General features: G+C 37.9%; 5 protein-coding genes across 6 annotated transcripts; 4 read left to right on the top strand and 1 right to left on the bottom strand.

The window, feature by feature from the left end:
- Positions 1-1981: 1981 nt before the first annotated feature.
- LOC109092537 (low affinity immunoglobulin gamma Fc region receptor II-like) lies at positions 1982-7039 on the bottom strand. 2 transcript variants are annotated; one of them, XM_042726791.1, is made up of 9 exons: positions 6257-7039; positions 5367-5402; positions 4067-4318; positions 3685-3957; positions 3379-3495; positions 3109-3207; positions 2750-2839; positions 2605-2649; positions 1982-2505 (listed from the first exon to the last, which is right to left on the bottom strand). In XM_042726791.1, the coding sequence occupies exons 1-8, from the start codon at positions 6285-6287 to the stop codon at positions 2606-2608; spliced, it is 942 nt and encodes a 313-aa protein (XP_042582725.1). In that variant the 5' UTR covers positions 6288-7039; the 3' UTR covers positions 1982-2505; position 2605. The 2 variants fall into 2 exon arrangements, with proteins under 2 accessions (XP_042582725.1, XP_042582726.1); XM_042726792.1 differs by having other exon boundaries at positions 4067-4309; positions 6257-7037.
- A 1251-nt stretch (positions 7040-8290) lies between these two features.
- On the top strand, positions 8291-9176 carry zgc:110425. Its single transcript, XM_042726804.1, has one exon. It carries the CDS (start codon positions 8335-8337, stop codon positions 8950-8952), a length of 618 nt encoding a protein of 205 aa, XP_042582738.1. The 5' UTR covers positions 8291-8334; the 3' UTR covers positions 8953-9176.
- Positions 9177-10931: 1755 nt separating this feature from the next.
- Positions 10932-11357, top strand: LOC122137808 (histone H2A). The gene has a single exon (XM_042726807.1). It carries the CDS (start codon positions 10969-10971, stop codon positions 11353-11355), a length of 387 nt encoding a protein of 128 aa, XP_042582741.1. The 5' UTR covers positions 10932-10968; the 3' UTR covers positions 11356-11357.
- A 785-nt stretch (positions 11358-12142) lies between these two features.
- LOC122137807 (histone H3) lies at positions 12143-12664 on the top strand. Its single transcript, XM_042726806.1, has one exon. It carries the CDS (start codon positions 12202-12204, stop codon positions 12610-12612), a length of 411 nt encoding a protein of 136 aa, XP_042582740.1. The 5' UTR covers positions 12143-12201; the 3' UTR covers positions 12613-12664.
- A 551-nt stretch (positions 12665-13215) lies between these two features.
- Positions 13216-13709, top strand: LOC109092938 (histone H2B). Its single transcript, XM_042726808.1, has one exon. The coding sequence runs from the start codon at positions 13284-13286 to the stop codon at positions 13656-13658; it is 375 nt and encodes a 124-aa protein (XP_042582742.1). The 5' UTR covers positions 13216-13283; the 3' UTR covers positions 13659-13709.
- The last annotated feature ends 793 nt before the right edge of the window (positions 13710-14502 follow it).

Raw genomic sequence — 14502 nt, 5'->3', positions numbered from 1 at the left:
GTGACCTCGGAATGAGAGAGAAACAGACTAATATTAGCGTAGATGCCATTCTTCTAACGATGCAGCAAGTACATCGGGTCTTATGGGAAGTGTTCCTGGTTCCGGTTTACCTAATTAATGCAGCCTAAAAATCCTTTAACGGATTTGGATATTAGAAGCATATTAGTGTGTTATGTATAAACCAGGTTAAAGAGATGGGTCTTTAATCTAGATTTAAACTGCAAGAGTGTGTCTGCCTCCCGAACAATGTTAGGTAGGTTATTCCAGAGTTTGGGCGCTAAATAGGAGAAGGATCTGCTGCCCGCAGTTGACTTTGATATTCTAGGTATTATCAAATTGCCAGAGTTTTGAGAATGCAGCAGACGTGGAGGACTATAATGTAACAAGAGCTCGTTCAAATACTGAGGTGCTAAACCATTCAGGGATTTATAAGTAATAAGCAAGATTTTAAAATTTACACAATGTTTAATAGAGTGCCAGTGCAGTGTTGACAGGACCGGGCTAATGTGGTCATACTTCCTGGTTCTAGTAAGAACTCTAGCTGCTGCATTTTGGACCAGCTGGAGTTTGTTTACTAAGCGTGCAGAACAACCACCCAATAAAGCATTACAATAATTTAACCTTGAGGTCATAAACGCATGCTAAACATTTCTGCATTTGACATTCAGAGCATAGGCCGTAATTTAGATATATTTTTGAGATAGAAAAATGCAGTTTTACGAATTCTGGAAACGTGGCTTTCTAAGGAAAGGTTGCTATCAAATAGCACACCTAGGTTCCTAACTGATGACGAAGAATTGACAGAGCAGCCATCGAGTCTTAGAGAGCGTTCTAGGTTATTACATGCAGAGTTTTTAGGTCCTATAATTAACACCTGTTTTTTTCAGAATTTAGCAGTAAGAAATTACTCGTCATCCAGTTTTTTTATGTCGACTATGCATTCTGCTAGTTTTTCAATGGTAATCCAAATGCAGAGTGATGACAAGGAACAACACAATCACTAGTAGATGATGATCTAGTAGATCTTACAGAGACCGTAGAGCGAAAATTAACAAAATCACGAAGTATAGAAGGGGCCAAACCACACATTTAAAATTTTATATACACAAATTTGAGAAAAGTCTAAAATGATCAAAGCTCAAAAAATTGTATTTCTCCAGAACCCTACGGTGGTGATATTGATTGAGCTTTTTGTCCAGAGTTTTTAAAGTCTGTTTATAAAGAGATTTTAACGGTTTAATAACAGTTTATTCTGCTTGACCCTAACATGTCAGACAGTATGACAGATGAGAAAAGATTGTAGCATGTATAAAAGTCTTAGCTACATCATTGTCTAATTTGTCTGAAATGTATCAAGTTATATTTTATAGTAGACACCATTTTCTTTAGGTTTTTTATTTATTTATTTATTTTTTTTACTAAGATTGGATCCAGTGTTAAACCAAGATAATTAAACTCAGAAACAATTTTCAGTAATCTTTTCACCATTTATAAAAAATATCTGCATTGGAAGAACACACAATCATTTTAGAAGAAAAAAAAACATCTCTTTTGTTTTACCAGTGTTCAAGGTGAGACACTCATCTTGTTGGACTGGTCTTGGTGGTTTGCCAAGTCAGCTGATCATCAATCATAACTCCAAGGTTTCTGGCTGTTTTTGAAGGAGTTATGGTTGATGAGCCTAACTGGATGCTGAAATTGTGATTGGCAAGGTTGAGCTGAAGGTGATGGTTCTTCATCCAGCAAGAAATGTCGTTTAGACAAGCTGAGATGCCTACACTCTAAAAAATGCTGGCTTAAACACAACCCAGTGCTGGGTAAAATATGGACAAACCCAGCGATTGGGTTGTTTTGACCCAGCATTTTTTTTATAGTGAATAAACCTCAGTGTCTTTCTAAGAAGGACTAGGGGTGTAACCCTGGTGTAAAATAGTTCCTACATCACATCCAGTTCCCACAGAGAATAATTAGTAAGTTTCACTTCACAAGCGATATAGTACTTTATTTAGATTTTGCAACTTGTTTGAAAAATACATTTGATTAGCTTACATGATTAAAGCAGCCTACAAGCAGTGCAGGTATGAAAGCAAGAGGACTAACACACACAGTATATCTACCAAAAGAATGCATAAGTGCAAATCAAAAACTTTCACACACTAAAATGTGGATGAAACAACCAAATCATCTCTGTGATGACATCTAGTGGACAACGAGAAGATAGATAAATACATAAACACGGGCCTATTACTATTTTCTTATGATATTTATAATTCTGTAATACATATTGGAAATGTAACAGTAAATGCAGTACTGTATCAGTGGTCAGAATCATGTTTTAAAATGTCACAGATTATGAAGATTTGCATGTTATGATCAATAATTTAAACAATATGATTAATAATCAGGGTGATATATCCAATTCATCAACTCATTTTTTTTTGTTTTTGTATTCCAGTGTTGATGAAAGTTGTCTGAGCATTCATCATATTGATCCAGCAACAGCACCTGAAATTATGCAAATTAATTCACAAGTATAAAACATTTTTGTATGCATGTATGAATTTTTGTAATTGCATTATATTGTAATATTTTGCATTATTTCACCTTAAATCTTTAATTTGGAGTAAACTGTGTCAAAACTCTCCTTTCCTAAAGGATGACACAAGTTTATCATATATATATATATTTTGCATTTATTTTATTATACATGCATTTATCTAACAAACAACTGCAAAAATTGTTGTCATACCTTTATTTACTTTCTTTTTCTCCCTCATTTCCTCCATTGATTTCAGGTCAACATTTACATAGGTCACACAAGAAGGCTCGATTACAGCATCTGCATTAAAAAATATAATGAACGAGTAAGACATTTTTTTCCCTTTTTCTGGTTTTAGTCTTTCAGTTGTTTGTAGTAACTGAGTTTATGTTTTGTTCAAAACTGTTGATGGCTACTATTTTGTTTTCCATGATAAAATTAAATGAATTAAAACAAACTACATGATTCTTGTGATGCCTTGTCACACACTGATATTTTATAACTTCATTTAAAAAAAGGTCATTGCAATTAATGTAAAGATATTGTGAGTGTTTCTGTGTGGGACTGACTGGAGCATGCTGGTGTTTGTCCATTCTTCCTCTGATGCTCTGATGTCTGACTGATGTTTGGCAGCTGATGGTCTGTAGAGGGAGACGGAGATCCTCCACCTACTCAAACACAGAGAAACTTCAGGAATGATTCACAAATGGATTTCCTGCCTTGGTTTATGACATATATTTATATACAATCATCTGTAACCATAAAATGCTTCCAAAGATCATTATAGTTAAGATTGTCTGTATAAATAGTCTATGTTGATGTGAAGAGATGAGATGCACCTTTGTTGCGCTTGCAGCAGAACAGCAGGACCAGTAAGAAAATGAGCAGAAATGCACCACTCAGTCCTGAACTCACTCCAATGATCAGAGCATCCGAAAATGTTGGTACTAAAGATCCTGATGTTTTAAAATAAAAGGTCAGCAGGTCAAATTAATCAAGTCAGTTAAGGGTAATTTGATTATGACATTTTAACCTAAATCCATTTATTTATTAAAATATTTTTATTTATTTATCTGCAAAGTTAGAGGTTTATAGACATTTTTGCTCATGTAGTCAGAGTGATAAACAGATATAAAGACTCTCACCTGATAGGATCAGTGTAACTTTATCACTGGTGTGTGAGTATCGTGATCCTCCTGTTTCTCTTCCAGTACAGCTGTACTGACCCGTGTGAGATTCATTAACAGAACTGATTCTGTATTCCTGTGACTGACTGACATGAATCACTGAATCATCTTTATTCCAGCTGTAGCTCCAGCTGCTGACATCTGTCTCCTGTATGTCACATGTGAGAGTGACCATCTGTTCTCTGAACACACGTCCATCAGGCTGAACTCGCACTGCAGGCTTGGGTCTCTCTGTGTGAAATGTAATTTAACAGACAGCACATGCTGTTGATGGATGCTGTTCATTTCATAATTGTATAGTGAACTCAAAATCAGATTGCCCTGTGAAAACAACACTCACCTCTTACTGTTAGCATGACTCTTTGGCCTTGTGTGGTCTCTCCTCTTACAGCACATGCATATTCTCCTCCATCAGAGACTCTCACATCTCTCAGTGTTTTTGTTTGATCACCAGTTCCTGTTGTCTGGAAGCCTTTGTACCAGATAATCGTTCGTCCCGTTGACTGTCCCACATCACAGCTCAGAGTAACTGTGTCTCCAGTGAACACTGAACTCTGGGGCTTTACAGTTAATTTGGGTTTGTCTGTAAATATTTAATGATACAATCTTGAGTTAATAAGTAGTCTTTATTCATCATCTATAGTTATCATTCTATATGATTTATGTTATTTATATGAAAGTTTTCCTTATTTAGCCTCAACGTTAAGCTTATTTGATTTGTCCTTATGAGTAATAATAGCTGTTTTATGAGGTCTCAAAAAGATGACACATGAAGATACAAATCCTGTGAGATGTGGCTCCTCAAATTGGGTGCTTAATTCAGTAATTCAATTCAAGTTTATATTGGACTTTTCACAGTAAAACATGCTGTTTCAAGGCCGCTTTACAGAAAATGCTTGCTTCATTGCTATAATTGAGGAAGTATCTTGTTATCAGCCAGAGATATGTATCAAAGTGATGTCCATAAGACAATAACATCTTTATTATATTACATATGTGGTTAATTAATGACATGTATTGAGATTAAGCTGTTAACAGTTAACATTCAGTCCAACATACAACATCTAGAATGTTTACTAGTATATATTTTGTTCCTCAGTTGGAGTTAATTAATTGTTTATGTACCATTTGATTGGTGGCTCTGTAAGCACCGAAAAACAGAAGTTATGGCAAAACATCCAAAGAAAGCACAATAATCTACACATCTACACATGTGGCAGTGTTTATTTTGTGTCTTTGTTCAGGAATGTGCAATACAATGAAAACACTTACTCTGGCCCCTCATGCCCAGCATGATGAGAATAATAAACTCACTTTATTTACAACCACCTTTTATTAATCTGTGTAAATAAAAGTCCTTCTTATAATGTCATCATAATTTTGAGTGTAACATATTTTATTTTAATCACTACAGACTTTGGTTTCCCTATAATATCACATAAAACACTCAGATGAAATTTAAACGAGTAATATTAAAGTCATTAATTTCATATAGAGCTCATCTATATCATTTAAGACCCAATAAATGACATAAACAACAAACACAACACACACTGCACTCGACGACACACATACAAACACTTTCTCTTTCTGTTCCACTGTGTGTTATATGTGCAAAGATTTTAACAAATATAACTCACCTTCAGATTGTCCAGGGTGGATGTTAGAAATCAGCACTAAAAACCAAATAGAGACAATTACATTGATTGATTAATTAATAGATTTATTTTTCATTTTTTGCTTCTAAATAGAATTTTATGAATATCTTTTAAAACTAGTAATTCCACAAGAGAAGCCTAGTTTAAAATCACCATTTGAATAATTTACACTGATTAGTGTGGGAGAGAAATGAGCTGTTTTACAAAAGAATTAAAAATAACAAACTACAAGCTGTGACAATGGTATTTTGCAAATGATTACATTGCAATTGATTTTAGGCCAATTTTATACTGTTATTGAACAGAATTGCTCAGCTCAGCTCTTTCTATCATCTGTATTCTAAATCAATTCAATATATCTCTATTCTTTCAGATCTGTCAACAATGGAGTGAGTCAACGATGACAGGGTGAAAGAGGAAGTGAAGTGAAGACAAAATCTATGTGGATTGCAAAGAATATCTTTGTGATGCTGTCATGACACACTGTGAAGGGCAGCTCACGACACTAGATCTTATTTTGTATGCCATGCTTAATAATATGGGAAGTGGCATCATTGTCATCAGCACATCACACACCACAAGCAAAGACTATATATATAGATGCACTGACTGCCAGTCAAGATCTACTAAAGAAAACAAGCTTCCAAAATGTATGATAAATGATAAACACACTGATCTCACTCCGCTACATGCAGCACATGTGAGTATATTTCACTTCCACGCACAGATATCATGAACTGCAGATGGATTTGATACTAAGATTATTAGCAGCATGAATGAAAGCATAAATTAAATACATAAGATGATGAAATACAGACGAACACTTATTCACTATCATTATATAAATGCATAAATGAGAAAATGATACTCACAAAGCATTAGAGTAAGTAGACTGGGGTCCATACTGATCTATTAATGACAATGCCAAACACACAGGCTGTTATAGACTCAACACTTCCTGTACAAACACATACAGAAGAAAATGACTTTGCGTCATCCTGTCTTTTGTAAATCTGAATTATCGTCAGAGTGGTCAAATAAGGTAGTTTTGCCAAATGTTGACTGTCTCAGAACATGAGAAAAGGGAAGTGTAACGACAAAATGTTACTAAGAATTTCTGGGTGATTTCACAACAAACTGTTTATGGGTAATTGAATCATGTCTGGTCCATGGACACTTTTATCAGTTTTCATAAGTGCAAAACGATAATGTGAGATGTGCAAGTGATATATGAAACATTTATATGATATTATTCAGTTTTAAATCAATACTGGGTCTGTCCCATGAAAAGGGTGGTTTCACGACATTGCTGAATTGCTGAATGACTAAAGCAATGTCATCAGCATGATATTCCCACCCACTGCTACTAATACCAACACTGTGGGTGCTGATAAGGGATGACTTATGATCTACACGTCAGAGAAATGACATTATGATCTCCGTAAATAGAATTAGGTGAAGATGAAACAAAAGCATTTCTCCTTAATTTGGTCACATCAGTCAATATCTACATGTCAAAAGCACTTGTTTAAAAATATATAAGGCAGATACTATACATAAGGGACGTGACATACAGCCAAGTATGGTGACCCATACTCAGAATTCGTGCTCTGCATTTAACCCATCCAGTGCACACACACAGCAGTGAACACACACACACCGTGAACACACATCCGGGGAGCAGTTGGGGGTTCGGTGCCTTGCTCAAGGGCACCTCAGTCGTGGTATTGTTGGCCGAAGACTCAAACCCACAACCTTAGGGTTAGGAGTTAAACTCTAACCATTAGGCCACAACTTCCCACGTAACTATAATTTCATAATATCATGTTTGCTGCCTTCTTGTTGTCTGATTTGTGATGCTGTTTGAATTTGTGAAATAATGATGTAATAATGATGTAATATTTGAAATAATGATGCAATATTTGAACCTATATATATATATATATATATATATATATATATATATATATATATATATATATATATATATATATATAGATCATGCGCAAAACCTCCAAAATTCTTACATTTGTAAATATGTCTGTGAGTTATTATTTCCTAAAAAGGCAGCAACTGAAAAATAATATTTCCAAACTATTTTTTGATGCTGTTGTTTCATATGCCTATGTCTGATCATGCCATAACAATAAAGCATTAGTAGGCTATATATCTGGAAAAAAATTATATACATTTCCCTTCCAGCCTTGTTAAAGGAATGATCTGCTTCCATTTATGTTATTGTAACAAACGCTTGCACACAGTACCAATAAATTAATTCGTTCACCAGTTCAAACAAAACAGCAAAAATAAATTAAAAATAAAATCTGTGTAAAAACCCCTCTGTTATGACATATGCGATCAGGTGTTGAGTTTGAGATTTAATCGGGGGTTTTGAATCAATAAAGCAGCGGATCGTGAGAAGCAACAGTGACCGGAGATGAAGGACAGACCGGTGTGTCGTGTGCTTCAAGCTGACCGAAACAACGTCTGAATAAAACACTCTACAAGTCCATCCGCGATGTTTCTTTCATTAAACACATTGTCAAAGCGTTTGTTAAAAACACAGACGACACATTCAAATATTCACCACTGTTAATACACAATATTACATGAAAAGTACACGCAACCCTGTCCATTACCGTGCACACGCCGCGGATTTGATCTGACGGTGTTAAAACAAACGTTCACTTGTAGCAATCTTTGATCTCTAAATAAAGTTCAGTACCTCTACATGATGTATACGTTGGTTTTACTCGACTAAATTATTTAACAACTTCAATTTTATTCAAAATATGACAGGAGAAAACACAAGCGTCGGGCGCTCATGGAGAAGCACAGACACTGAGCAGGCTAGATTGAGTCTACACGGTTCTCATGTTGTGGTTAAATGCGCAGCGCCGCCCAGCAGAGCCTCATTGTTGTTTACAGTTAGAGCTCGAGTCCAGAGATTATGGCAGAAACCGCTCCAGCAGCTACCGCCACCAAAGCGGCCAAGAAGAAATCAGCAGTTAAACGCAAGAGAACGGGTCCGAGCGTCGGCGAGCTCATCGTCAAGGCTGTGTCCGCATCTAAGGAGAGGAGCGGTGTGTCTCTCGCCTCCCTGAAGAAAGCGCTCGCTGCCGGTGGCTACGATGTGGAGAAGAATAACTCCCGCGTCAAGATCGCCGTTAAGAGTCTGGTGACTAAAGGCATCCTGGTCCAGACCAAAGGAATCGGCGCCTCCGGTTCGTTCAAGCTCAACAAGAAACAAGCCGAGACCAAGACAAAACCCGCCAAGAAAGCCGCTCCTAAAGCCAAGAAGCCCGCAGCAAAGAAGCCCGCAGCCAAGAAACCTGCCGCCGCTAAGAAGCCCAAAGCTGCAACCGCAAAGAAGCCCGCCGCTAAGAAATCCCCGAAGAAGGCCAAGAAACCCGCTGTTAAAAAGGCGACGAAGAGCCCCAAGAAAGCAAAGAAACCAGCGACTCCTAAGAAAGCAGCCAAGAGCCCTAAAAAGGCCAAAGTAGCCAAACCCAAAACGGCGAAACCCAAAGCTGCCAAGCCTAAAAAGACAGCAGCCAAAAAGAAATAAACTGCGTCTTTTCTGACGCTTTATCAAAACGGCTCTTTTAAGAGCCACCCACTAATTCAAAGTCGAGAGCATTTATTTCCTCGCTTATCTGCCCAGTAGCATGTCCTTGCATAATTTGGACATTATTGATAAAAGAATTGAAGTACTGCTTCAAGTTAAACTTTAAACTATCATTATCTTTCTTAAACCCAGACAATTAAGCGAACAGGATTATTCGTGTAGCACAATAAAAAACAAGTGCTATATACATAAAATGTCATATAAATGCCATTAATAATAAAAAAAAAATTAGTAATAAATTATAAAAGAAAACTAAAAGCAGTGTTGCCATATTCTTTCAATGGAAAGTAGCTAAATTAGTCGCTAGATGTCGCTAATTAGCATATTCATGACGTAAGTGCGTCGTATTGTCTTGCCTCCCTGTGCTCACGTACTGCATTTTAATGCAGCCAAATTCTCAATAAAACGGTTTTTATTAATATTCTTTTTAATGTTTATGTTGTCAGACAACAGAATTAATATTATGACTGAAACGCGGTCCACATAACCAGCTCTGAAAGATATTAATCTGCACTAAAATACTATTCACGACATTGTGTAATGACATCAAATACACATACGATTAAGACAATGGCTGTGCTGTGTTTTCGGCTATACCTGCATGTAAAATAGAGTTAGAAGCAACAGAATATCTTTTTTTAACTGAAAGTGCTGCTCCTCTCTGCGCTCTCTGAGAGAGAGAGAGAGAGAGAGAGAGAGAGAGAGAGAGAGAGAGGTGTGTGCGCTGGGAGAGAGAGACCTCGCGCTCCTGCGGAAGAACCGGAGAGTCTCAGAGACTGAATAAGGTTCGTCCAAGAAAGTCACTAGATTTTTCGCTAGTCGCTTTTTTGGACAAAAAAATCGTTAAGGGGGGTGGAAAAAAGTCGTTAAATTGGCAACACTGACTAAAAGGTATTTACAAATAGATGCTAATACACGTTTAAACTAGAGTTGTGACGTTCGCGAACGAACCGATTCTTTTGAATGGCTCATAAACATGAACGATGGGAGCCGAGTCGCGGCTGGAGGGGAGCCGTTCTTTCTGTCGTTCTTTTTTCCTATGCGTGTTTCACACAGTTGCACACAAATGAGCTCCTCCGCGAGACAGAACAGTTATAGGGGGAGGGGCGCACCCAGCGCAGGCCAACCCTTTATAGCATGATGATATTTGTTATTAGTTGTGCACGCATCCTTCACGTGAGTACTCCAGTGGAAAAAAACCCTGCGTGCCTGTCTAATTTTATCTACTTTAAATATTTTTTGTTTTCTATCAAAATGTTCTTGTGTGATAACAATGTTCTTGTGTGGAAGTGTTTGTAGTAAAAGCTGTTTTGCACAGAAATTCATTGCAGCCGGCTTTGTTTTTGATGTTTATTTGTGAGTAGGTATTGTATGAATATACATAAGTCAACGTAGCTTTACACACACACACACACACACCACACACACACACACACACACACACACACACACACACACACACACACACACACTTTTGTACTAAAGGTAAATCCAAAATAGTGATGTCACTGTCTAAGCAGAGGGATTTGTGCAACCCTATGGAATATAGTCCACACATGACAAATGAGGTAATAATCAATATTTCAGAATAATTCAAACTCAGATATTGGTGTGTGATATCTGAGTTTTAATTAATTGACTACAAATCAGACCTCATCATTCCTCCCAGTGATTATTTCCAGGATAAACTGAGATGCCCCCAAGCTGGCTTCTTAAAACTGACTTAATATTTAAAAAGAGCCAAAAGAGCCATAAATCCCATCACTAGTTTAAACTATTACTATGTAACTAATGAGATTTGTAAACAGCTGAAGGGGGCTGGGTTTGGAGGGAGGTTCTCTGATTGGCTTAAACCGTGTTCACACTCCAGCCAATAGGAGACCGGTACGCTTTCTTTAAAGTCACATCGCAGCCTTCTCTACGCTCATTCTTTCTTTAGAAACAACATCACATACAATGAGTGGAAGAGGTAAGACAGGTGGAAAGGCCCGCGCCAAGGCCAAGACTCGCTCCTCCAGAGCTGGACTGCAGTTCCCCGTCGGTCGTGTTCACAGGCTTCTTCGCAAAGGCAACTATGCCGAGCGCGTCGGTGCCGGTGCTCCGGTTTATTTGGCCGCTGTGCTCGAGTATCTCACCGCTGAAATTCTGGAGTTGGCTGGAAACGCCGCTCGGGACAACAAGAAGACCCGTATCATCCCCCGTCACCTGCAGCTGGCGGTGCGCAACGACGAGGAGCTGAACAAACTTCTGGGCGGAGTGACCATCGCTCAGGGCGGCGTGCTGCCCAACATCCAGGCCGTGCTGCTGCCCAAGAAGACCGAGAAACCCGCAAAGACCAAGTAAACTAGTGAAGTTTCTCTTCAAACCAAAGGCTCTTTTAAGAGCCACCTATTGGTTCCTTCAGAGAGTGATTTTCTTTTATCCAGTCTGAGTTTGTATAAACAAACTGAAGGTTTATTATCTAACTTAATTTAATGTGTGTATATTATAGACCGTATGTATGTGTGTATATATGTAAAAAAAAAAAAAAAAAAAAAAAAAAATGAAAGTTTCAAATAAAATAGTCTTCTCTCTCTCTCTCTCTCTCTCTCTCTCTCTCTCTCTCTCTCTCTCTCATATATATATATATATATATATATATAATGAAACTTTTAATTTTTTTTTTCTCTAAAGTTAAGTTCGAAAATTCATGTGGTTTCAAAACAAATAACATGTCACCTTGCATTAATCTTCAGCAGTACTATACACTTAATGTAATGTTTATTTGGCCATGTCAGGAGCGTATTTTCAAAAGAGACATAAGTGGGTAACCATCTATACATATAAATTATATAATAGTTTGTACGTAGTTCCAAATGTCCAACTCCACACATTCAGGAAGGTTTAAAAACAACAACAACAAAAAACAATCACAGTATCTGACTTCTGTTTTCATATAACACAAAAAGAGAACAAGAATACGTGACACTTTTTTTAGGCGGGAACCACAAACTGTCGTCTCTTGTTTGAAAACATGAGAGGCACATTCATTGGTCAACTGTCTTGTAGCGACGCCAGACAATAACCAATCAAATACCCCTGAATCTCTGCCGTCCAATGAGCGCATGGCAGTAGGCTTCAAATAAGCGTTGCGTTTTGTTAACCGCTTTATTTTGTTCATACTGTTTGAAGTGCTGCTGTGAGATAATAATGGCAAGAACCAAGCAAACCGCTCGTAAGTCCACCGGAGGTAAAGCCCCGAGAAAGCAGTTGGCGACTAAAGCCGCTCGTAAGAGCGCACCCGCCACCGGTGGTGTTAAGAAGCCTCACCGTTACAGGCCCGGTACCGTGGCATTGAGAGAGATTCGTCGTTATCAGAAGTCCACTGAACTGCTGATTCGCAAACTGCCGTTTCAGCGTCTGGTGAGAGAAATCGCTCAAGATTTCAAGACGGATCTGCGCTTCCAGAGCTCAGCTGTCATGGCGCTGCAGGAGGCTAGCGAGGCTTATTTGGTCGGTCTGTTTGAGGACACCAACTTGTGCGCCATCCACGCCAAGAGAGTCACTATCATGCCCAAAGACATCCAACTGGCGCGCCGCATCCGCGGAGAGCGCGCTTAAATCTACAGCTGCTTCAGCCGTACAAACCCCAAAGGCTCTTTTAAGAGCCACCTCAATGTTTCTATGAAAGATGATTTCCTTTGAATTAACGTTACGTGACCTACACTGAGCACGCTAAAAGAAAGACTGTCACCGCCATGATGTTGTGTATGCTCCTAAACGACAAATAACAAGTTTTCAAACGGTAAAACGATTCGTTTATCTGCAACTTAAAGTCTATTGTTGTGATAGGACTTAAAATTTACTATCGTTTAGTGTTCATGATTGTTAAAATTATGTACAGCTAATGGTTTGAGGGTTAAGTGTAATAAATTTCTTTATAGTTAAAAGTTAAATTAGAATATAGTATCATTATACAGTGGAGTTATTTTCACAATATTGTATTTATTATATCGGTCTGAAAAATCCAAAATGGGCGGGAAAATCAAACAAAGAACCATAAACGAATGGGGGGGGGATGGTAGATGTCAAGCACGAGATGGTGGGCGGGATTAACATTTTAAAACCTCTGATTGGCTTTAATGTGGCCAATGAAATCATTCTGTGGGTTGGTCCATACCAATCACAGACCACCGTTTTCCTTTTTGAAATTAGCATACAGCAATGTATAAAAACATTTGTTGCAGCAACGGTGTTATTTAAGATTGGTTGTTTATTTTAAAGACAGCATCATGCCTGAACCAGCAAAGTCCGCGCCCAAGAAGGGCTCAAAGAAGGCCGTCACCAAGACCGCCGGCAAAGGAGGGAAGAAGCGTAAGAGATCCAGGAAGGAGAGCTACGCTATATATGTGTACAAAGTGCTGAAGCAGGTTCATCCTGACACCGGGATCTCCTCCAAGGCGATGGGCATCATGAACTCTTTCGTCAATGACATCTTCGAGCGCATCGCCGGTGAGTCGTCTCGTCTCGCTCACTACAACAAGCGCTCCACCATCACATCGAGAGAGATCCAGACCGCCGTGCGTCTGCTGCTGCCCGGGGAACTGGCCAAACACGCCGTGTCTGAGGGAACAAAGGCCGTGACCAAATACACCAGCTCAAAGTAGACCTCCTCTGAGCTGATCAGAGAACACAAAGGCTCTTTTAAGAGCCACCCATGTTATCTTTAAAGAGCCATTTATCGAAATGACACTGCTTATTGGAAACATTGTTTTTTAGCTGGTTTATTTAATAGTCTTTGGACAAAATAAAAATGGTTAAGTTGTTAGATAAAACGAACAAAGTGATATTTTATCTTATACTTACTATTTCGTCAGCACGGGATTTATTCGTCTACAGTTTCAACCACAAAGGGCCAGTTTGAGAAGATTTATAGATTGAATGATGAATCTGGAGAACTTGGGGCCTTTTTATCGTTTCGGCCAACAATTTTCTGGAGTAAGTAAATATATATAAAAAAGTATAAAAGTGAAGTCTTGTAGGAGTTCCATGATGAAAAAATTGATGGTGATGTCAGCGGAGGTCTGTTCTCTTAAAATGTCCTAAGGAACCATGGTGTCCCTCCCATTTAATTGCTTTTCAATATTTAAGACTGACATTGTTTTCGGATCAGACGATGAATTACAAACAATGACACGCATGCGAGACAAACCAAGATATTTATTTACTCAATGTTCGTTTTTTTTTTTTAAATGTACACATTAATTTAAAGAGTTATTCATTCATACAGAATAAAACTTTGGTCTCTATTCTTAACTAAATACTTAATACTTCTACTGGAAGAACAGACAAACATCACTAAGTCATAATGTCACTGAACGTTTTTTTTTTTTTTTTTTTTTTGACAAAAGGAGCATATAAAAGCGGAATGACACTAAAATAGTTAATTGATAGTTGATTGCTGCTTGTTTTCTTAAAAAAATAGCTTTCTAATCTTTTTGTATTCTGTCT

The sequence above is a fragment of the Cyprinus carpio genome, chromosome B7 (genome assembly GCF_018340385.1).
Source record: "Cyprinus carpio isolate SPL01 chromosome B7, ASM1834038v1, whole genome shotgun sequence".
NCBI lineage: Eukaryota > Metazoa > Chordata > Actinopteri > Cypriniformes > Cyprinidae > Cyprinus > Cyprinus carpio.
This window is presented reverse-complemented; position numbering and strand designations above follow the sequence as displayed.

Excerpts from the sequence above, each read along its gene's own strand:
- LOC122137807 (XM_042726806.1), top strand. The coding sequence starts at position 12,202 with ATGGCAAGAACCAAGCAAACCGCTCGTAAGTCCACCGGAGGTAAAGCC.
- LOC109092938 (XM_042726808.1), top strand. The coding sequence starts at position 13,284 with ATGCCTGAACCAGCAAAGTCCGCGCCCAAGAAGGGCTCAAAGAAGGCC.
- zgc:110425 (XM_042726804.1), top strand. The coding sequence starts at position 8,335 with ATGGCAGAAACCGCTCCAGCAGCTACCGCCACCAAAGCGGCCAAGAAG.
- LOC122137808 (XM_042726807.1), top strand. The coding sequence starts at position 10,969 with ATGAGTGGAAGAGGTAAGACAGGTGGAAAGGCCCGCGCCAAGGCCAAG.
- LOC109092537 (XM_042726791.1), bottom strand. The coding sequence starts at position 6,287 with ATGGACCCCAGTCTACTTACTCTAATGCTTT. Across the intron at positions 3,958-4,066 it reads AGTCATGCTAACAGTAAGAG|AGAGACCCAAGCCTGCAGTG; the intron begins GTGAGTGTTGTT and ends CATTTCACACAG. Across the intron at positions 3,496-3,684 it reads AGTTACACTGATCCTATCAG|GATCTTTAGTACCAACATTT; the intron begins GTGAGAGTCTTT and ends TTAAAACATCAG.